This window comes from Ostrinia furnacalis, unplaced genomic scaffold, assembly GCF_004193835.3.
Source record: "Ostrinia furnacalis isolate ACB-3 unplaced genomic scaffold, ASM419383v2 OfSCF0710, whole genome shotgun sequence".
In the NCBI taxonomy this organism is placed as follows: domain Eukaryota; kingdom Metazoa; phylum Arthropoda; class Insecta; order Lepidoptera; family Crambidae; genus Ostrinia; species Ostrinia furnacalis.
The window spans coordinates 583,157-606,780 of NW_021130949.1; the positions used below are offsets into that span (position 1 = coordinate 583,157).

General features: G+C 36.1%; 2 protein-coding genes across 2 annotated transcripts in view; both read left to right on the forward strand.

Annotated features, from left to right (window-relative positions):
* DIP-beta (Dpr-interacting protein beta) overlaps positions 1-9,060 on the forward strand; it is an 87,297-nt gene extending 78,237 nt beyond the window's left edge. The window contains exons 8-9 of the mRNA XM_028300467.1: positions 6,427-6,597; positions 8,335-9,060. Of these exons, the coding sequence (XP_028156268.1) occupies positions 6,427-6,597; positions 8,335-8,555 (392 nt within the window). The 3' untranslated portion in view covers positions 8,556-9,060. The remainder of the gene's footprint in view (positions 1-6,426; positions 6,598-8,334) is intronic.
* Positions 9,061-18,675: 9,615 nt separating this feature from the next.
* Positions 18,676-20,831, forward strand: LOC114349724 (secretory phospholipase A2 receptor). Its single transcript, XM_028300201.1, has 6 exons — positions 18,676-18,794; positions 18,883-18,931; positions 19,425-19,698; positions 19,890-20,090; positions 20,205-20,447; positions 20,650-20,831. The coding sequence occupies exons 1-6, from the start codon at positions 18,676-18,678 to the stop codon at positions 20,829-20,831; spliced, it is 1,068 nt and encodes a 355-aa protein (XP_028156002.1).
* Positions 20,832-23,624: the final 2,793 nt, after the last annotated feature.

A 23,624-nucleotide genomic window follows, 5' to 3' on the forward strand; every position in this document is an offset into this window, starting at 1 on the left:
TACAAACCGCACGAAAAAAGCATAACTTTAGCCTTATTTTATCGCAATCAACCTAGTTTTAAATGGATTTGAGCAATTGAAAACAGGTTTATTTAAAAAAAAACATTGCCTATATTTTTCACAGCTTAATCGTAAAAAAAGTTTTTGTGACTAAATGTGCGTTTTGTGTTAACAGACAATAGTTTAAACACACTAAAGACATCAATTTTCTACAGTCAGAAATAAACACAAACAGAACGTTTTAGATTTTTAATTTCGTCCCTTTTAGAATTTGAATAAGTTATACCAGTTCCATTTCAAAATAATCAACTCAAAATCTAGTTTGGCTTGAAACATATGACCGGCAGGCGCAGTGCATATATGTATGCATTTTCCTAATTTCCGTTGTTGACGCTATCCTAAAAATATACGTTACATATGAATGCACTCAACATCCATGGGACGAATTACGGACACTAATTGTTTATTTTTTACATCTTAAAGTTTAGATATTATGTTAAGGTTAACTGTTAATACTATTTTATGTTATTTATTTATTTTTCTTTATTCAGAAAATTACAGCTCTTTATAATATTAACAGGTATGTTTATAGTTCTTTCTGCCTAAACAAACAAAACTGTTTTTACTAGATAAACAAAGCCTTATGTTCCACTAACAATAACATTTCGATATCCGGTTTTTCATAATATCGAAAATATGCCTTCATCATTATCATCATCTCAGTTATAGTACGTCCACTGCTGAACATTCCTCCCCCAATGCTTTCCATGTTGCCCGGTTGGTAGCGGTCTGCGAAAATATGCCTTTATTTCAAAAATCATTAATTACAGCAATAAAATACTTTTAATCAAACACAAATAGAATCCCCATTTCTTTATTCTAATTCACAATAAAATATAATATCGAATGCGCCTAACTAAATGCAGTATTAACGCCAAAGTACAACGGCAATATCCACCCGGAACGTTGCAGGCAGTGGGCAGCGCGACAACGCGTTACTAAACTCGAGTTAGCAATGGATTTACGACGTCCGCGCCCGCGACATGTGTGAAGCCCACAGCTGCCCGAGGGCGCAAAACGTACAAAACTTTTTCGCAATGCGGTCTTTAAACTAATATTTTTTGTCGGTCTAATCGAACAGTTTATGCGGTCGAGAGCGCCGCACATTGTGAGTTGGCGACGGAAATTGAGACTGAATCGGTCGAGTACACTCCACTCGTATCTGTGAAACGCAGACGGTACATGGAAACGGTTTTCATGTGATTTCATTTCATGTTTGGTTCGGCTCTTGCAAACATTTGAAACTTTTGGTGGTAAATGTAGAAAGGTGTAATGATACCATGATGATGAGTTTAGAATTTTAACTGATAGTGCTACATAAAATTAATCTGTCAATTTGATTGTTATTTAAAAAATGATGAAAAATATTGAAAATCCAATTGTTTAACAATTTTTCAATATTTTTATATTTTCTCAAAAATTCCAAACTCTATGTTGAATTGTCAACATAGAGTTAAATTGATTAATTTAGCCGTCTCCTATAGCGCCACATAGTGTTTCATAATGGAAATATATTCGGGACGCTAACAGTGTTTACAGGACATCACTAGTGGATTATTGGTGTAGCATAACCAGCCGGATACATAGTACAGGCAGATTTAGATGCAGTTACAAAGGCAACCGAGCTCGCCATTACGCGGGTGGAGCGACCGACCGCGCAAAAAGCGAACCAAATTCTATTACTGCCTGATATGCAACAAAGACCGCCGGCCCGCCCGCTCCAAATTGCTTTAGGCCACAGTCACCATATTTACTCTCGTACCTACAACGATAGTGCGAATCAAAATTCAATTTAGGAATTCAATAACGGTGACGGTTGGTGATGCAGTCTTCAATCAATGGTGGAGCGGCGCGTGAGCCGCATCTGCGTGGTAACAAATAGAGGGGGCAGACGGTTTCAGGCCATAAATTGCGGCAAGTACAAATTAAATTAGGTTATACACAGCCTGACGAGAGGGACAAGCGAGCCGGCCGTGGCCGACACGGAATGGGTGGGACCGCCGCTCGCGCCAGATCGTCGTGTACGCAAGCGATGACTTTTTGTTGTCATTTTAATTTTAATTTAATTCCAGTTTTAAGNCTATAATATGTAGAGTATTCTTAGAAGTGTGTATCAGGGGGGTCAAAAGATCTACTGATCAACGTACAGCGTCCAGATGCGACTCATAGTCCGCAACATACAGCGCAGCGACCTGGGCGGGTACAAGTGTATATCTAAGAACTCCATAGGGGACGCTGAGGGCAACATTAGATTGTACGGTGAGTGCCTGTCATAGAGCCTATAAAANGTTTTAAGTGATCGTAAGCCGTGAATACAAAGCATCTTCCGTGTAAACTGTTCGCAATTGTATAATTTTAATATTGTCGGCCGTTTGGTGTAGTGGTTCAGAACGGACTACTATGCCGAGAGGTCCCGGGTTCGATTCCCGGACGAGCAGAAATTGAAATGATGAATTTTAATTTCTGTGACGGGTCTGGGTGTTTTCTATGTATAATATGTATGTATTCACAAAAAAAAAGTATTTAAGTATGTTTATATCCGTTGTCTAGTACCCATAGTACAAGCTTTGCTTAGTTTGGGGCTAGCGGCGCAGTGTAAAATGTCCAAGGATATTTATTTATTTATTTATAGTAGGTACTTAGGATCACGCATAAAGTAAGTGCTATAAAAATACGAGAGCGAACGTAATAGGTTACGCTACTTTTTTAATCTGTGATACAGAGCAACAAAATTTGTATTCTCAATACATCTCGCTGCAATAAACAAACAGCAATTAAGTTCGCCGACTTGCATTGCAATATAACTAGAGCCCAATAAAAACGGCAAGTTGCACCGAACGCCGAGCTGTCAAAAAACTTAAATAAACTTTAATGTTTTACGTAGTAACAAGTACTTCGCTAACTGCGTTTATAATCTAACTATCGAACAGCCGTATTTCTGCCAACTTCACAGCGGCGCTTCGATGGAATTGGTCGGGATATTGACAATTAATTAATAAAGTTATTGGGAATAAACTCAAAATCGGACTGTTTAAGTCTAACGTCACTTAACACTGCAAATAGATCTATTAACTGAACTCTGATTGAGTATCATAGTTAGACTTGAAATAGTTTATGGAACTAATTACATTCGTAACAAATCAGTTGACGGTGTTATATAAAATAAAAGTTCACGACAATTTTAAGTGACTCTATCAAAACATTCATTAGAAATGCAAATAAGTTATTATTGTCAAATTAACAACGACCTTTCGAAGTTCAAACATTTTATTACATATTTAGGGAAGACCAACGGATAGTATGTTGCAAAACTACAGCTTCAAAGCTACCTAAAATTTTATCTCGTAACATAGGTACATACTCAGACAACTGATTTTCAATTTGTTCTTGTTTATGCGCTGCATTAGCTGAGCTGACATATTTGCGAAGATTTTGATTTTCGAATGTTCAATTTTCATTGATGAAGTTTTCGAGCAGTAAACAAAAGACGGTGTGCTGCGTCTACGATTACAATACATACAATACGTTCGAGTCAATCGACTGTCAATTGTTTCTGCCTACGCGCATATCGACGATATTGAGGGACGAATCCGATTCAAATTCCGAATGGTTGATTATTAATTAATAAAGTTGTCGAGCAATAAACAAAAGAGGGCGTGTCTGCGGCTGCGGCTATCGAGGTGTCAGTTACAGCGCGCGCCACAGATTTGTGGTCGAGCGCAGGTCGAGCTCTTGACCGGTCTCGTTGTCTTTGCCTGACCGCGGTTATTAATGAACTTTGAATAACAAATAGACTGGAGACGTCCTGACAAATACAGTAATAGTTCGGTAATATTTAACTATAATAACTTTCCATTGATTTGCAAGACATTGGCTAGCCGAGGCGCGCTTCTTACTTGTTCTTACATTAATGAAAAACAGCCAAACAATTGCAGTGCCTTAAATGTGATGGACTAAAGAACTGTCGACCATTATTAATAGGTCGATTGAGGTCGACAGTTCTTCAGTTACTGCAAAGTTTTAAAACACAAAAACTTGGGGTCTACATTGCCTTATAATAAGTTTCTGTGGTTAGATACCTACAAGGATTTGCGAAATTGTCTTCAAGTTACTATTTTTTAAACACTTCGTATGACTTATGGAACCAATACAATTCAATAATCAATGGCACATTAAACTAAACGTTTTGGCGTCTTATGCAGTTGATACATTTCAACAAAAACACAAACTACTACACCGGTTTATGCTTGTGTATCTTTAAGTTTAAGAACGAGTATCTTTAAAGTAACTTTTGATGGAGAAGAAACATTATCTAAGAGTGGTTAAAGGAGTACGAGGAGGTTCTTAAATAAATCTGCAGTTTGAAAGCCGCGATGCTAGTAAAGCTACAGTCGACAGAAAAAAATGCAGAACTAAAATGTTAATAATAAAAATATTTTAAAGGAATATGTTTATAAATAGTCTTCTTACTTTCTGTAAAAAACTGTTCTTGCTCTTCTTCTATTTCTATTGAATAAAACTACACTCTCCCCAAGTTACTTTTTCCGACTCTAGTATATTAAATCATACCTCGTTTTCTGAGGAAAGCAATACAAATATATTATTGCACTGTTTCCACAGAAAGTAGTTTCAGTTTGTTTTTGTTTGTTTAAAATAGTCACTACCGAACCTAAACATAATACATATTTTCCGACTCAACTGTACTTCCATTAACTGTAAGCAAAACAAACACGACAGCAACTACTCTAGAAATATTATGTACAGATAGCACATGAGACTATACATTTTTGTTAAAAAATAGAACCTATTTCAACTGCATAAAGTGCCACGATGTTCAAAACGATGTGCCTTCGTGTGTACTTATGGATTTCGTAGAAGGTGTCCGTTGGAAACTTCTCGCAAACAGCTTTTGTTGACTTTAATAAAACCTTGCAAAATAATTTTCCAATTTATTGGTTCAATTTACCGTAGTCTGCCGATCCGAGACAAGAATATTTTTAAACATTTACCTATAAAATTGTTGATTTACGAGTGTGAACCTACAGTGATAAATCAAAAAGCCAATACCGAAGGCTTGACATAATAACATAGAAACCAAATAATGTAAATATTTCTTCTTGTAGGATCTATTTAATAAAAACATGTTACATAACGAAATAATTCAATCATATTAAGCGAAAGAAGATTCTTATTTTGTGCTCAATTATCTACTGCTGTGATTATTATTACTACACCAATAAAATTCAATATCCCAAAAACCAACCGCAGGACACAAACTCTCTCTCCCTTCCTAAAATTCCGGCCCGCGGTAAAAGTTACAAGAATCCCATAATGAAATACCTATTGCCAAAAAAATGAAAAATTTCAATTAAATATCTTTGTAACTGAATACACCATGGTGGCTGGAAAATAAAAAATAAAACTGCCGCCACAAAATAAGCGGAGGAAGAAGAATGCAAGCAATTTTTAATGTAGAACGAGCAACGTGACCCATGGCCGTGGTAATAATGTAGCCGGCGACGAAAATTCAGGCGACTCTTTAGACATTCAAAACGTTTTCCCGTTAAACTTTTATCATTAGAACCGCAGCATTATTAGGCGAAACGAGTAAACATAATCAGTCCTAATTTGGACAGATCTGTAAAGCAGATTCGCTCTGACTGATTTGGACGCTAACAATTTTCAGCACTTGCTCCAAAATCAACATTTTGTTGTTTACATTGCGACATGGGACGGAAACTGGCGTATTATTTTAACGCCGCCCGTTGTAGTAGCGTTTAATGTTGGTACTTGTTGAAAAGTATAGCTGTGAAATGTATAGCATTGTCCGGGAAGCGAATTCGACACACCGAAACAACATATTTCAATTCGATATCGCGCGGACAATGGTCGGAAGTGGGCGAATATGGATGGTCGGAAAGGCTTCTGCCTATCGAGGAAGGGTGCCCAAGCAAATAACTGTATTAACTGACATTGTGAAAGGTAACAACGATTCGAGTCAATTCATCTGTGAACTGGGTGCTGGTTTTCAATAGTATGTTATTTTTGTCGTGTTTTCAAATATTGGAATATTCAGGGAAAGGTTCTCACAGATTGTTTGATTTTGTATCATTGCCACTTTCTCGAAGTCTATCTTCTACTTTTTAATTTTACATCACTGCCATGCATACACAATGTACAAAAGTAAATAATGGTATGATAATGATATGAATTATTTTCATTGGTTCAGCATTTTTCCGTCTATGTATTTTTTGTAATTTTATAAAAAGGCAGAGGAAGGGACTCAAGTCTGCTAACGCAATCTTCTTAATCCTCCACGTATAAAACTCTCTCACTACCACTTATTAACTCTTCAATTATTTACAGGTGAAATGATAATATCCAACGACAAGTACCAGATGAGCGAGATCAACAGCTCAGCGTACAGCGTCCAGATGCGACTCATAGTCCGTAACATACAGCGCAGTGACCTGGGCGGGTACAAGTGTATATCTAAGAACTCCATAGGGGATGCTGAGGGCAACATTAGATTGTACGGTAAGTGCCTGTCATAGAGTCTATAAAATGTAAATTATTCGAAGAAGGGTGTATCAGTAGCGGTCAGATCTACAGCTCGGTGTATAGCGTGCAGATGCGACTCATAGTCCGCAACATACAGCGCAGCGACCTAGGCGGGTACAAGTGTATATCTAAGAACTCCATAGGGGGATGCTGAGGGCAACATTAGATGGTACGGTGAGTGCCTGTCGTAGAGCCTATATTATGTTAAGTATTCGTAGAAGGATATAATATCACTGGGGATCTGGTATAATAAGAAACTAATAACTACCAATTTGAACTCGTATGTTGCTGTTATGTGTTTAGGAAAATCTACTATCTTTTTGACGTATTTAGATAAAAGAAAACATACTTCTTTCGTGAAGATGACATGACAGACATTTGCACCACTTTTTATGACTAGTAGGCAAAAAGCTCCGCATCGTAAAGGGCATAAATAAAAAGCTCATTTCAATGATATNCTATAAAATGTAAATTATTCGAAGAAGGGTGTATCAGTAGCGGTCAGATCTACAGCTCGGTGTATAGCGTGCACATGCGACTCATAGTCCGCAACATACAGCGCAGCGACCTGGGCGGGTACAAGTGTATATCTAAGAACTCCATAGGGGATGCTGAGGGCAACATTAGATTGTACGGTGAGTGCCTGTCATAGAGCCTATAAAATGTAAATTATTCGAAGAAGGGTGTATCAGTAGCGGTCAGATCTACAGCTCGGTGTATAGCGTGCACATGCGACTCATAGTCCGCAACATACAGCGCAGTGACCTGGGCGGGTACAAGTGTATATCTAAGAACTCCATAGGGGATGCTGAGGGCAACATTAGATTGTACGGTGAGTGCCTGTCGTAGAGCCTATTTATGTAGAGTGTTCGTAGAAGGGTGGAGATCTGGTATAAGAAGAAACTAATAACTACCAATTTGATCTCGTATGTTGCTGTTATGTGTTTAGGAAAATCTACCATCTTTTTGACGTATTTAGATAAAAGAAAACATACTTCTTTCGTGTAGATGACATGACAGACATTTGCAACACTTTTTATGACTAGTAGGCAAAAAGCTCCGCATCGTAAAGGGCATAAATAAAAAGCTCCTTTACATTACATAGTGCGACCGCAGCCTAAACTAATTTGTTCAGTTATGCTGATTTTCTCTTTGATTTTCTCCCTATACTACCATGTTACAAAGAAGTTCCAAGTGGAATGTTACTAAGAGCTTCCAAGTGGAAAACATAGTCTATTCAACAGCATTCACTACAATCTCAGAGAGAACAAAAGGATATCGAATGGTTCTACAGGGACGCCTAAGGCAATGTGCAAACTCACGGAATAAAGATACCTATGTTAAATATCTACTTTCTAGTTATCCTGTGGAAAAAGATAAATAAATATTACATTTAAGTTAAATAAAAATTACGAGAATATCACTAATTTACAATAGAGTTTGAGAAAAATGATTTTAAAATGTGTCGTACAAAACTGTACACGAAACATTTCATCCAGTCTAACTTAAAAAAAGTAGTTATATTTAATAGGGTGTTAAAAGGAGAGCTAAATGCTTCAGCTACAAACTCCCAGTGTTTAAACGAATCGAATTCACAAAGTTGCAAGCGCCAACAATTTCTTTTTTAGCACTGCGTAGGATAGCTGCAATTAGGATCAATTTCGCTTGATTGCGCTCACTTCCCGCCGCTAACGCTAACGTTTCTCAATACAGAAATGGAGCTGCCGCATCGGAAATCTAGAGATGAAGATGAGCGCAGCAATTCCCTGGAGGAGACAAACGACGTGCGCTCCAGTCTCCAGGGCCCGCTCAGGGAAGGTGGGCCCCGAGGTGAGGACGCGGGCTTCTTCGGTGGGGCGCCCCCTACCGCGGGCTCGACCCGCAACGTACCCCACACAATCTTTTTAATATTGGCCGTTGTCTACGCCGCGTAAACTTTGCCCTTAAACCATGCGAAGTTAGTAACGCCGTAGTTTGGGGAAAACAGGCAGCTCGAAGCATCCAAACTCTACCGAAACGCGATAACTGGCTTCATAAGACGGGAGAGCCAAAACATTTTTCTTTCTTGTTTTCAGATTACACAGGTTTCACAACTTGTATCTTAACCGATCGAGACAATAAAAACCAAAGACGTCACCTGACAAGTAGGTACCTAATGTCGCTAACTTTTATGTGATTAAATATTACGAATCACACTTTACAATGGAAAACTAACTGAGTTTTCGGGAATTCAATGAAATGTTGTTTAGAGAAGTTGTATTTTTTCAGGTCAGTAGTATCAACCACAAAATTTTATTTCGATGTTTCTTGTAACGGATAGAAAATGAGCTGTCTGTTTAACTCAGATTGTGGCAGCGTGTAACATCACATATTTATTATTGTTCTTCCGAGTTCAGACATGATTTTCTCGTCTCGCCGAGTGAATATTGTCCGTACGTATATCTCAATATTGCTAATAATTTGACGTTGCGGAANCTGCGCAAGGCGTATGTTCAGCAATTAGATGGTGTAATTTATATCGAGAGATTGACTGGAACATAGTATCGACTAGATGGTCAAACTAACGTAGTTAATGTCCTGGTGGAAATTGACGTAACTGTGAGTATCATAGATAAATAATGAACCAAGCTTCTGATTGTAAATGCTTATAATTACATTAAACTGTATCCATTATGTGTGGTAAATTCTGTGTAACTGGACTTCTAGTGATTTATTTATTGGCATTTCTTGTTAACAACGTATAATTTAATATTTACACAATAACGTTGAATTTTTTATTAAAATAAAACTGTTAATGTAAATAATATAACAATTTTGGTACTGTATTTTGTAATTTAAAATTCTTATTTGAAACTATGTTAGTCACATTTACAGATTGTCTAAATACTGATTCGGAAATAGATATTCTGTTTATTCAACAGATTTTTTATAATGCTAAAGAAATGTAACTTGAATAGCGTTACTCATTTAATATAAATATATTTATAAGTCAAATGCGAAAGTTTACTGTATGTCGTAGCGTTGTATATTAAAATAATAATTATGAAACGTTGAAGTGTACATGTACATATATTGTAGTTATAGGTATATCGTCGAATTTGCTTGTTTTATAATAATAAAATCCTTGACATTCTGTTTCTTTAATCTTTGCGATGTAATGAAATTCCTCGCATTCTTTGGTTTCACATTAAATTAAATCTATGTACATTCTAAAAATATGTTGAAACAATTAGGGTATTTTGTAAATTGTTAATGTTTTAATATTGTTGAATTTAAAGATCAATTATTTGTAAACTAATTAATATGCCCGTTGAGTAGATATTTAGTTACGACGTAATTTTAAGGGATGGTTTTGAAAAATACAATTCATCTAGATTTTGAAAACCCGAATATAATTTTTTCATGTAATGAGTATAATGTAACAACTCAGTCAGTTTTTATATAACAGCCTTATATAAATGTATGATATCGCCTGCGAAACAATATAAACGAAGTAACGTCCAAACTGTTTTTTATTTACTACATTTGAGCACTTACAACATTTTTGTTTGCTACATTTTAGCTTCTACAATAATCCACAGTAAATGTTTACTCTAAAGTTAAAGGTATAAAGTTCAAAATTATTTCGCAATCTTCTATGCAGTCAACACTTCACTTATACGCCATTTAACATTATTCCTTAAGATCTAGTAGCTAGTAAACGCTAAATGGAATTGCCACACAAAGGTATTTTTCTCTTGAGGCACTATTATGCCAAGCTAATGTATAGGTACACAACGTAAGTATTAAGTTTATACCCACNAATTACTCGTTCGTCGTTACACAACTTATAGCGTACATTAACATTAAAGTACATTAAACTGAAGCACCTGACCTTTGTTCCAACATCATCAGCATCGCTTTAGTCCAAAACATAACCAACTTACGAGAAGATTCCTGTCCATAAGATCTTGTACCTTAATTTAACACTTAGTCAAAATAGTCAATTTTGCCAAGGGTCTGACAATATACCGTGTGTCGACCCTCTTAATAGTGGTAGTTCTACTACCTTCGGACGAGCCGAGTAAGTGCGATCTAGATAGGGTGTAACCACTTGCATTAGCAAAATTACCCCGGGCCTTATTATTTTCATTGAGTCAGACTCAGCTTAGAGTTTCGGGTGTAAATGGATCGACTAGATAGTCCAGATTTCGACTGAGACGCTTTTGGATTAATTACCTAAGTGGTAGTTGAGGACGATTATATTTCACGATTAAAACAAAATGTCCAGTAGGAATTTCAAAGTTATTAACTGCAAACATAATACAGTCAGCATTAAAAGCCTTTGTGAATTTCCTGTAAATCTATCTTTCAAATTACAGACTAATATTACTTAGTGAAAATATAGAGTTCCAGGCAAAAGGAAACAACTACTTATCTATGCATAACCTTTACTCATCCATTTTCAACAGAGACTTGTTAACTTCAATTTTCTCAATGACAATAATCGGATTAGAATAATGTAAGTAGGTACCTAATTTAGTAGTCATCTTTTTAGTACAGTCTTTTCGCTTTCTATTTTCAGTGTTTTACTAAACACGCTATTCTAACATTAAAACTTAGTCTTTAGGTACCAACTACATTAAAAGGAGTCGCTCACAATGAAAGTAGACTTATATTTGTAGTAAAAAAGGAATAAGTAAGTATGATGGAATAGGCAGATTCAATTAGTTCCTTTAATATAAAAAATGCTGAACCCACTTAAAACCTAAAAATACTTCCAAAAAGATAACAGTTTAATGCTAGTTCATTTCATTCAAACGTTCCTCGATTACACATAGTGAATCTACAAAGCTATGCAAAGTAAAATATTTTCCTTGCTTACATTTCAAGCGCAATTTAGCTCGGCTTCAAACAAGCATTGCAGCTGCTTAGTTCTCCACAATTTCTTGTCAAAAACGTTCTGGAGTATTGTTTTAGTCGGGACAAGCTCTGTCGTCTCTTTGATGCACTACTAGGGTTTGAGATCCGGTATCATTTCTGGTATGTTTACTTTGATATCTTAATCTAAGTAGAGTTTCATGATGTTTGTAATCGATTTCTTATTTCAATGAGTTAAAATTAAACGTACTAATGATGAAAATGACTACTAAATAGTGAAAAAAAATTAATGAAGTACTACTTAGGTTACAAGAACGTTTACACATTTGAAAATTCCTGATTTGATAAAGTTACAATGAGGCTGTGAATTACTTGTAATTTTCTCACTATAAAACGAAATAATAACATCATTATCCTTAAAGAATTATCCCAAAAATTTTGCAAAATATTATTAAACCAATTAAAGTTCGGTTTTGGTTAGATATACTTTAATCTCAAAGTTTTGGTACCAAACCGGGTATTCAAACAAGGGTTGGTACTATCAAAGAGACTGACATCTTTGTAAGGATTACACCGGAGTGGAGTACTAACCCAATAGGCATGTGGATGTGCCCTCAAGTCCTGTGGGACACACTTACGATATCACGGTTTGCATCTTAACTACATGAACTATCTATGAGCGATATATGAAGATGCGAGTTAATTTACATTATGCACATCAATTAAGTTTGTTGATAAATATCTTCGCTATTTACGGATGGCGAATGATTTATCGATTAGTAATAATAATAAGTAGGCATAAATCTAAAAGCAAACTCTATTTAATTTATTACATTTTCAAGCCTAAATATGAAAAAGAAAATTTGGTATAAAATTTTACGTGACAATTTTTTTTACCAGACCGCAATCAATGTTAAGTGGGATACTGTCTCAGATGCTCTCTGCTGCTCTGTAAGTGCTTATTCACTCTAGCCTTGCATTTAACAAACTTTAATAGCAAAAAAAAAATTATCTAATTGTGGTTATAGAGCCTACTATCTACTATCACTGTTATAGAGCCAAACAACTAAATACGTGGCCACTGTTTTCAGTTTATAATAAACCATCGTTGGTACTCTATATTTTTAATATTACACCTGATTATTTTTTATTCTCAATGATAAATCTTTTCAACGACTATTTTTAGATATTCAAGATCAATTTCAGGTAATCTTTCAACAGCTTTACTCGAGTACCAAGTAGATTAGGATTTCATAAGGAAAGTTTTTTAGGAGTTTAAGATATTCTGCTCCTAAAAGATTAATTCGGAGAAGTAGTCTTTGTAACTTACAAATTATGTAGATAGGTAAAGATGTTTCCAATTTTTCTTTTAAAAACATAGAGAGCTTCTTATTATAAAAGTCAATTCATAAAATTCTTTTTATAGTAACTAAATATACGATTTTAAGAACAACGCCACTGAGAGTTTTGTGTGTGTGTATTCTGTGGTAACATCACTAGCAAGACAATAAGTGACAATTTGAGGGTAGCCGAAGATCTTCAAGCCCGTCCGATCGAATATACGACGCTGCGAGCCAACAGCAACAAACTGCTTGACTAGCTTGCTGGGTTGAACTATCTTACTTTAACTTTAACAAATGTAAAAAATCTGTCAAACTCCATACAAAAAGTACCGGTTATCGTTATAGTTACGGTCAAAGCTAGGTGGTGCAACTCAACTTTAGTGATCTATGATTATGACTACGGCTGTAGCAACGCGGGCGCAACATCAAACTGTTAGTAGGTACTTATTATATACGTAATAATATACAACTTATAACATTCGACCTCACCCCATGGCGTAATGACGAAGAAACGTAATGTTACTTTACTTAGCAATCGACAATTCACAACAAACTATTATATTACCAGAATCTCGACTTATCCCCTCTACGTCATCGGCGTATAAGTACCCATTTGTTTACAAGCACGCCACACTTGGGAATACTCGCGGCGTCGGACGTCCGGTCGCAATCTGCATAACAATGGTGTTCCATAGTTGCCGTACTCCAGATGGATGCTAATGCCATCTCTATTCATAATTCATGTCTTAATGAAGTGGACGAACTCGGCTGTAAGACGTCACGACCCTTTGTCTGCGATACGCGCACGTAATCGGATTTGTCTCCACACTTAGGTGTTTGCGACATTTGAGCATTGGCACTTATTACTCTTGTAGCGCTTGTAGTCTAGTGCTTTTGTCTTTGAGCCCGTTTTTGAAGCTTAAGGCTGTAACAGCCTTATCAGTCTGACGTATGAGACACTCTTCACTTGTACGCTTACTCATTTTTACCGTTTATATCAAATAACTCTAATTATTTAACTACAATTTTCTAAAGTAATTAGGAATAATTTATGGCACAGTGGTTATTGTGGGTATCTTATTCGAGACCTCCGAGAAAGTTTAAGTCTACAACCTCTTGGTCAGCAGGCCTCTTAGGAGGCATACTGATGAATGTACCTCTAATTCTTGAGACTCCGTATCATCATTACCCCAGCTAATTAGCTTAGACATTTTCAAATTCTCATCCGAACACGTAAGCTTGAAGTTGCCACTAGTTCCACCACGAGTTAGTGCCACTACACACAGTGATTAGCGACAAAACAAACCCGCTGCAGTCTATTTACTTCCTAAATGAGCCAGCATATACATGCTCGTGAAACTTGTGCACATTAGACGAACGAATATTTTTATTTCCTCGCCATAAATGGTTAGCAGATAAGAATGCTCGTTTGCGAACAACTTATGATTTAATCATTGGGTGTCTATCTTTTTGTTTTGAAATCATTTATAATAGAACAATGGCCAATGGAGACAGTTCAGAAAGAGTGGAAGGAAAGTGTGGGAGGAAAGTGTGCCTAAATACGCGAGTCCAACTCAAACTTCACAGGTATAAAAAAAAATTTAGAGATGTAAGATAACTTATTATGATATTCTTTATACCTAAAAGTCGCTAAAAAGTATAATCTCTACCTTTAACGAAACCCGATTTACCTTTACAGTAGCTATTTACGCGAAGGTTGTCTGGTGCCGCCCATACACTGCCTATTGAGCCGCATGAAGCTGCGATAAAAAAATGCTCGATGTTTTTCTCTACACGATCCGTGCATAACACAATTCAGACCTTTCTACTAAAAAGTGGTTTATTGTGTTCTTAAATAAAGTTTTTCAGTTTAGTTCGCGCGCGTATTGTGCGGGCCCATTGTGTTGGGCCCAGGTGCGTACCCTACGCGTTCGCCTTATGAATGTCAAAAACACGTTACATTTATTTACCTTCAATTGTATTGTTACGAGCGATAAAGTGGCCCAATACGAAACAATCGCGGATTTTTATTTGCTGAAACATTTTGACGAGAAATGTTTTGTGAAACGCCATTATCTCGGTCTAGACTAAAAATGGTGGTGCTATTATCGAAAATACGCTGTGTTCTCTATTGTGAATAGAAATTGTAATTATTATTCAGGGATTATTTATTCTAATTACTAGTAGAATATTATACGAATTGAAAATTATTTTGGAATATTTTTTCCTTAGCGGTGTCTTAGTTCTAAATCCACTTTGTAGCTTATTATTATTATTATTACCTAATTGTTTGTTGTCTGACTTCTTATCTTGATTAAAGAATTGGATACCTAATCAACTAACCTTTAACACTTGTGAAGCGTATTTAGACATTTTAAAGAAATATTAGCTCATTGTGTCAGCAACGCAATAACCTGAAGTACATAATGTAGGTAATTAGGTATATTTATTTACTAAAATGACTAACTATCATAGTGCGTAATTTGGCGGGCACTTAGTACAGCGTACCACAAACCGCGTACCTTAATGCGTTATCAATTAGTTTTCCATAACTTTAAAAGCTTAATTATCCAGCGTCACTGGCGATGCATTTAACTAATTATCTGAAGCGTTCGCAAAATGCGCATGCAATATTTATTAAAAGGTTCTAATAAATTTATCTGCTATGAAACGTATAAAAAGTTATTTTGTCTTGCTTCTATCGTGTCAATTAATTACGAAAAATATAAATAGGTTCTTGAATTTATACATTTTTGTGGTACGTGTGAGGTTCCAGATTAGTGATCATATTATTTAGTTCCAGATAAGAGTTCTTGAAATTTGGCAGGTATTTAGGTTCCTTAAAGGGTGTAGACATCCACTAAGAACGGATTTTACGAAACTCCACCCTAATGGGGTAAAACGGGGTCCACGTGTACTAAGTCGTGGGCCGATAGTTCTGAATATCAACTCAATACAAAATAAGACTGTCTGATAACTAAATATTATCTAAACATAATATTATTATAATTTCTATCTCACGCGTATTATTAGGATTACAAATGGGAGATTCTTTAAAATAGGTCTCAGTTATGTTATAGTTTATTTTTAGTAGTTAATCTGGTTCCCTGAGTAGGTACTATTTTAAAAATATCAAACAGCATTAGCAATAACTAATAAAAAATCAGTTGGCACACATTTAACAATGTAAATAGACCATACCAATCTGGTCACTTATTTATTCACGTTACTTCTCTATTACAGTTACAGCTTTTACACCACATTCACTTACAACAGTCATAAGTACCTGTCTTTTAATTAAATTCTCTATGTACTAAACGCGTAAAAGTGCAGACATAAGGGAGCAAGCCCACCGTCCCTTTGTGGTGCAGTATCCATAGCTCACGACAACACACTCATAGCATCACTTGAAAAAAATCCATGCACTTAGCGCAGAAATAAGCGGGGCTTTCGACCGCATTCACTTTTAGCGTTGTAGTTTTTCTCCTTTTGCGCCCTCCTCGCCCGCTCCCATTCGGCGTCTCTCTCCAACCCCGCATCTCTTGGTCGACTCTGTTCGTTTTAGCTTGGCCGCACACTGGCGGATTTGATGTCAGAATTTCTGAAAAAATAATAGGTANCTAAAAAGAAGCCTCCTCTCCTTAGATTTTAAGTTTGCAGCGCCCAACATGGTCCTTAATGATCTCCAAATATATGTAACACCTAAATGTACTTAAGGAAGCAATAAACATATTGAGTATTGAGTAAAATAATAGGTATAAACTAAAAGTTTAGCTTAGGCGCAGACCATCGATTTTTAACCGGCCGATAGTTGGACACGATTTTAATTTGTATGAAAATCAAATCAGTGTAATGTGCGCACTTCTATACATGCCAATACTGATCAACTGCCCGACTAAACTATCGGCTGAAAAAACTCGGTGGTCTGCGCCTAAGCTAAGGTGTCAAAATGTAAGTAGGTATACTAAAGAAAAACTTTTCTTTCATTTATTTTTTAATTAAGTACAATAACCGCAAAAAGTTAGAACGGTGTAATTTATACTGAATTTTATTTAATTCAGGCGGACTAATCGCTAAGAAGTGATTCCGTTTAACGACATTTATTCGTAAAGATGAACTGGTCCTTAATTTAGGTAATTTTAATTAAGTATTTTTCCTGTTGTTTTACATAATTTTCTTCTAAATATACTTTTACATTATTTTAATCTAGCACTTTAACCACTACGACTAATCGTGCATCACAAAATCTAAAGTGTGCACGCTCGCTTCAACGTTCGTGACACAAAGCAATATGTGAGTTAACTTCACTGTAACGATTCTTGTTTGAGTTGCGATTTAATGCCTCCTTAAACTGAGATGGTTTACGGGTTAACCCGGTTCGAGGATAAAAGTATCCGTTTACTTTTTAGATCGACGTCGACTCAATAAAAAACTTTGAATCCTTTAAAGACAATGCGCCGTTTGGACATGGGAATTTCAAACTTTTCACTTCGAACGGAAATGAAGTTGAATTTAATCGGCTGTCTATTCTCTCTCGATTAGATATTTTAAAAGCTTTTGTGAAGCTTGCTTAATTTGTAACCGGAAGTCAAAAACTTTTGATTGCAAATACTTATAATAACAATGTTTTTCAAAAGGTAAAGGTAGATAAATGTTGTTTGTTTCATTGATTGATATTTCATCTTCAGGATATTACCTAGATGTTGATTTGGACCTGTGATAACCATTGTAAACTCTACCTAAATCGTGTCTTATAAGTAAACAGTAACGCTTATAAAAAATCCCCAACCCACACCAATTACGCATAACAAATTAATATATCGGAACGGAACGTGCAAGGCCTTTATTCTCGGAAAGTTTCCAAAATTTTAAATGAGAACAAGTGAAAATTATTAATAAATTAACCTCAATCACATTCGTAGGTTGCAGAACAAACATCCAATTAATTACGTTAACCGCAAGTATCAATATACAAGCTACTCGGAGTTTGTATTAAGGCTTGACCCGACCCGGCCTCCGCAACCCGCCTCCGCTCGTCTGGAAACAATTTTGTACGAAAAGTGGTCAGATTAAGAGCTAATCTATATTTGCCAATGAAACAAACATCGGCGGCCGCAACTTGTCCAATTTACATGACGAAGGTGGCGATATCGCAAAAGAAAGTTCCAGACAACTTTTATCAGATCCAGGCCCATGCGGCTGATGAGTTGGCACCGAACTTTATTTACTGAAACCACGATCCGATTCAATGGAGATGGAATTGGGATTTCGGAGCTATTCCGTAATGATGGTTGGGTTTAAGAATTTCGATTAAATTGAGTTGTTGGTTAACAGTTGGGTACTTTATTGTCTACAATTTATATTGATCTAAGGGTCTACTAATTTCTTGAGTCCGGTTCACACACTCGGCACTTCCGATGACAGATTCTCTCGTGCATTTTTTCTTTAATTAAAAAGCGCTTGAGGTTTTTATTAAAGAAAAAATGCACGCTTCTTTAATAAAAAAGCGGAACAGGTATGTGTCAGCATTTTCATTCTTAGAAAAAGGCCTAAGTACTTACATCGCTTGAAGCGATATTTTTTAAAATAATTTAATTTTTACTAAAGAGCTGTTTTCTTCTCATGTGTTCATTTTATCGCCACTTAACTCCGCCCAGCTCCGCATCAGCAAAAACGTTTTCTTCAATATTGACAACTGATCTTATATTATTCCAAACTTTTTATAATGCTCATTTTCATCATCACAGAATATAAAATTTCAACGCACACAATTTCACCGCGTACTTTCTCAAATAAACTAAAACTGCACAACACGAGGTTTTTAATTAACTGCTTAGCTCATAAACCGCAAATGCATCTAAAAGTTAAATGGCATGAAAGCGTGTTTAAAGAATCCCATTCCATATTTTCCGCGCCCACCCGCCTCGAGAACTGGTTGAAGGGGCTAGGATTAGGCAGTGCTATAGCCAAGTACGTATTACACGAAGAGATTTAAACTGAATTAACCGTTCGATCGGAAAATTGGAATGCCACACAGATAATTACCTGACACTCACAGAAAAGGAAGTCACTTCGAAGGAGATTCAAATAAGCGTACGAAGGACCAAGTGAGTCGAGCGACCGTCGAGGCGATCGGCCCAACGTAAAAATAACCGATACCGTGGTATCTGAGCAAACGATCGGCTTGAACCGGATACCAGCCAATTGAATTTGGGACTCGCTCACCGAAGTGTTTGTGATTGAATCTGAATCCGAACTTCATTGAAACCGATGTTCTTGGTAGCAATTACTTAGTCGCTTTTGTGTCAAGAAATTCCGTAGGAAATTGTATCACTAATTACCGATTGATTGATTGCGCAGTACAGAATGAAGCGTTCACACTGATGGAAATCGTAAATTGTGGCCTTTTATATTTGATTGTAAAATTGTTCTGCATTTGCATAATGGTGATTTTAGTGGTAATTTTATTGACATTAATGTGCTCAGAAGGTAAATAGTAGATACGATTTTTCAGTTACCATATCGCTTTAAATAATTAGGTTAAGAACTAAGAAAGTACAAGATTCATTACATTAAACACTTATTTAATTTTCTTTGAAGATAGTCATTATCATTTTCGTAGCACAGAAATATCGTCCGGACTACATGTGGGCTCAGCATTTCAAGACATTTTATCGCCTTCACGATCTGTCCAGGAATTGGTTCCAGGCGCGGCAGATCTGTGAAGCCGAAGGCACTTCGCTGCTCGTGCCAGATAGTTTGGAAGAAATGGAAAATCTCAAATTGCTCATCAGTAACATGAAAGCTCACTACATCGGTATATTTATCGGATTGCATGACCAGTTCTCGAACGGGAATTTTGTTAATCTTAAAGGTGCATTTTTATCTTACAAGTTTAAAATTGGTTCTGACATTCCAAGATTAGTCTCTATCTCCAATACCAAAATGACTTTATATCCTTTTATCTCTTTCAACTTAAGTAACTTTTCTTGAACTGACGAAGGATTTCGATATAGTAAGCATTTTGGTATTGGACCATTTTAAAAAAATTCACACGTTTTATAGGAGAGCCAATCCAAGGAACAATACTACAGTATCTTTGGGCCGAAGGTCGTCCGGATAGAGCGAATGGATCAGAGCATTGCGTGATTATGACGCGGGAAGGATTATTCGATGACAAGTCTTGTGATGACATACACCCTTTCGTTTGCAAAATATTGGGGGAAGCAACCAAAGTTAACGAAGGGTGCAATAATTTTGATATTGGTAAATGACACTTTTTTGCCTTCATAAAGTATTTCCTAGCCTCTTGGTTCCTTAATTATGACCATTGATTCTTCGTAATCGTTTGTAATAAAATGTCTTACATTTAAATCACAGGTTACACCCCCCATGACAATGGGAAATGCTACAAATTCCACGTGGAACCGTTATCTTGGCACGACGCTTACCTAGTTTGCAAATCTGAGGAAGGAGATTTGGCTGTAATTAACTCAGCCGAAGAAGCTGCACTCATCACCAAGTTCATGGGAGACCACATCCATATCGATGCACCTGATCCGAACATACTGCTGATAGGCTTCAGCGATTTGTTATTTCCTTATCAATACAGGACCATTGATGGTAATGTGCAAAATCCATTTAATAACATGATAAGTATTGTGCATTTTTTTTTCTTTTTTTTAAAGAGGCTATTTATTACAGGCCAGTGTTAATCAATGACAGTTAAATAAAAATCTAATAAAAAAATATTTTTTGCAGATCTTCATTCAATTTTTTTTCTAAAATACATCATAGTCTTGACGTACCAATATTTTACTTTCAGGTCAGACATTAGAAGAGGCTGGATACTCTTCATGGAGTCCCTTCAAGGAGGAAGACGTCGAATTCGAATCAAAACACTGTGGCGCCATCTCCAGGACAGGTTTCTTGGAAATGACTGAATGTGCCTTACCTGGAATGTTTTTATGTGAGAAAGCTATAAATTCGAGTGTGATTCAAGTTTGATATTATGTTGTGTGTAATATTATTTACATGTTGTAAAATTCATATTATTGTTTTTTTTTTTTTTTTCAAATACAAGCAAATTGTTACTGCGCAAAAACAAATTGAACTTCGTCGAGAACTTTAATTTATATTCTGTGATTTTCATAATAATTTACCAAATTACCAAAAAAAAACTTTTTTTATTTCAGTTACGGTTTTTGATACTTACTCTTTATTAAGCTCGCACCACCCTTCATTAGCTATTAAAACCGCAGCTCATGCTTTGACATGCTCTCCGGTTTCGACTAACCCTCAGTAAGTGTTGAACGCGCTTTCAAATCACTTTGTAGTTGACGCGCAGGTAATTAATGCCCGATCAAGCCATACTTGCATCACCGGCGCTATTCAAGTCGTCATTGCAGTGCTATGTGTGACATCATCCACGTCAGGTGGGTTTAAATCCAATCAAATTCAGGGTTTGTCCAGTGCTGTGAGTGTTTTAGAGAGGGCATTTTTATTTTACTACGAAAACTAGTTAACCGCCAATATTGGGCTCAATTCCACAAACGGTAAATACAGATTGTAAAATATTTGAAGAAACTTGGATGAAAACCTTTCGCATACTGGGCGTCTTTTCTAGCCACTAAGCTACGCAGACACGGTTTAAAGTAGGTTTTCTTTTTAAAATAAAATTAAATAAAAAAATATTTTTCAAAAACAAGCTTTTAATGCTCTAAAAAGAATAAAATAAAACAAACCCATCAACTTATTACTTTACTCAATTTATATGATTAAAAGCTTGTCGCGAGATTTACTTGTATAAAAAATTCATTAAATACGTAACTTGATCTTGCTAAAACTTTGATCTTAGAAAAAAATCAAATAGTTAAATACATACATCTAGTAAATCTCGCGACAAGCTTTTAATCATATAAATTGAGTAAAGTAATAAGTTGATGGGTTTGTTTTATTTTATTCTTTTTAGAGCATTAAAAGCTTGTTTTTGAAAAATATTTTTTTATTTAATTTTATTTATGATTTACGTGACCCAACGTAAATACATTTTGAAGTCATTAATTAATTGGTCCTCAAGTTTCAAGTTCGACAACGGTTATAAGATTTACCCAAAATTTTGGTTTCTTTTGATGAATTTCTATATTATGACAAGTTAGTTAGTACTCCGATAGCTCAGCGACTCTCCGATAGGAAATTTCGCCATTTACGTACTTCGGTTTTGTGCAGTGTGACTAGTTATTTTTCCTTAATTACCTTTACACATCCGAGTCGCTACGGTGTTAAGTGAAGTAGGTAATTAACAATCATTTATTAGCACTTCTCTGCCTGCCCGTATTGCACGGCCCGGGCAGCAGCGCGTCAGATAACAGGCGTTTAAACGAAACGGTCTTACTTCGCAACACTGTTTCTATCTGATCTCTGCTATGGTCTCTCTCACTCATACCAGTTTTCTTAAAAGAGTAAGGGGGATAAATAGATGCGTTTGTCTCGAATTCGTTTTGCAGAGTCGGGCCGCAACAGTGCGCGGGACACATCAAGTCTGTCGATCACAGGCCGCGTGTTAATAAGCGTGAAATGTGATTGTGGTTTGTTCGTTTTCCATTATGTGCTTTGATGGATCGTGTTTTTCGCATGCATTTAGGTATAGGTGCCTAATCGCGGGTTAGTAGACACGTGCGGTATCATTACTTAATTTACTATGATATTTGAATGATTATTTTATTAATACACTAGCTTTCCGCCCGCGGCTTCGCACGCGTGTAATTTCGTTTGTCACAGATCGTCATAAATTATAGCTTATATGTTATTCTGGATTATGAACAATAATACTGTAAAGTTTCATCAAAATCCGTTCAGTGGTTTTTGAGCCTATTCATTACAAACATACAAAAATAGGTACAAATCTTTCCTCTTTATAATACACTCAACATCAAATAAACCGCACCTTCCGCGACGCGAACTTTAAAGATTTTCTTCTGATACAATCATGGTACCCATAAAAATGGTAGTCATAAAAATGGCTATAGCGTAACTACCTATTTTTTGAAGAAGTGACTCTGGATCCTTGTAAAGACACATTTTTCGGGTAATAAACCTTTCCTTTAATGAAATAAAGTTTAAAACTAGGTGCGATTTATTTGATGCCGAGTGTATTAGTATAGATATAGATATAATTTCTTGTCTAAACAGATATGCATAAAGGCAACCCCTTATATTCTAAAATTCTATATTATGTCTCGTTAACGGAACTCTACAGCAACCCCAAAATTAATAAGTTGTATCTGGAAGTTAGCACGGTCGAAACGCCGCGGGCGCGGTCGCAGACATCCTTCTAATCATGATCACCGGTAACTACCTTCATTGTGGCAAAAGTTTCTACCTACGACCCCCAAATTTATGTATGATTTGTCGCCTATGAGCAAATTTAAAGTTTCAATTTTGATTAGGTAAATAACCCTATGAACGACATAACATTTTTTATATAGGGTGTTTCGTGTAAAGTGTCAAGCCGAAGGCACCTATCGATTTCACCCCTATGTATGTTCTACGAATTTTTGTAGTTTAGAAGTTATCGTTAATTTTGTGTTACATTATTTATCACTAGAGTCGTAACAAATGACATGAGGGCTTCAACTACCCAGTTGAAGCCGCCAGTCTGCTTGTGACCACAGCTGCAGCATAGCAGCCAAAACGTCAAGCCGTGATACATAATGTAACAAATTAATAAATGTCGCGTTAAGACCCGTGTGACCCGTGTCTTTCTATTTTTTTTGTATAATCGGCAACTTCTATGTAACT

Excerpts from the sequence above, each read along its gene's own strand:
- LOC114349724 (XM_028300201.1), top strand. The coding sequence starts at position 18,676 with ATGCATCTAAAAGTTAAATGGCATGAAAGCGTGTTTAAAGAATCCCAT. Across the intron at positions 18,795-18,882 it reads TTAGGCAGTGCTATAGCCAA|AAAAGGAAGTCACTTCGAAG; the intron begins GTACGTATTACA and ends TGACACTCACAG. Across the intron at positions 18,932-19,424 it reads ATAAGCGTACGAAGGACCAA|ATAGTCATTATCATTTTCGT; the intron begins GTGAGTCGAGCG and ends TTTTCTTTGAAG.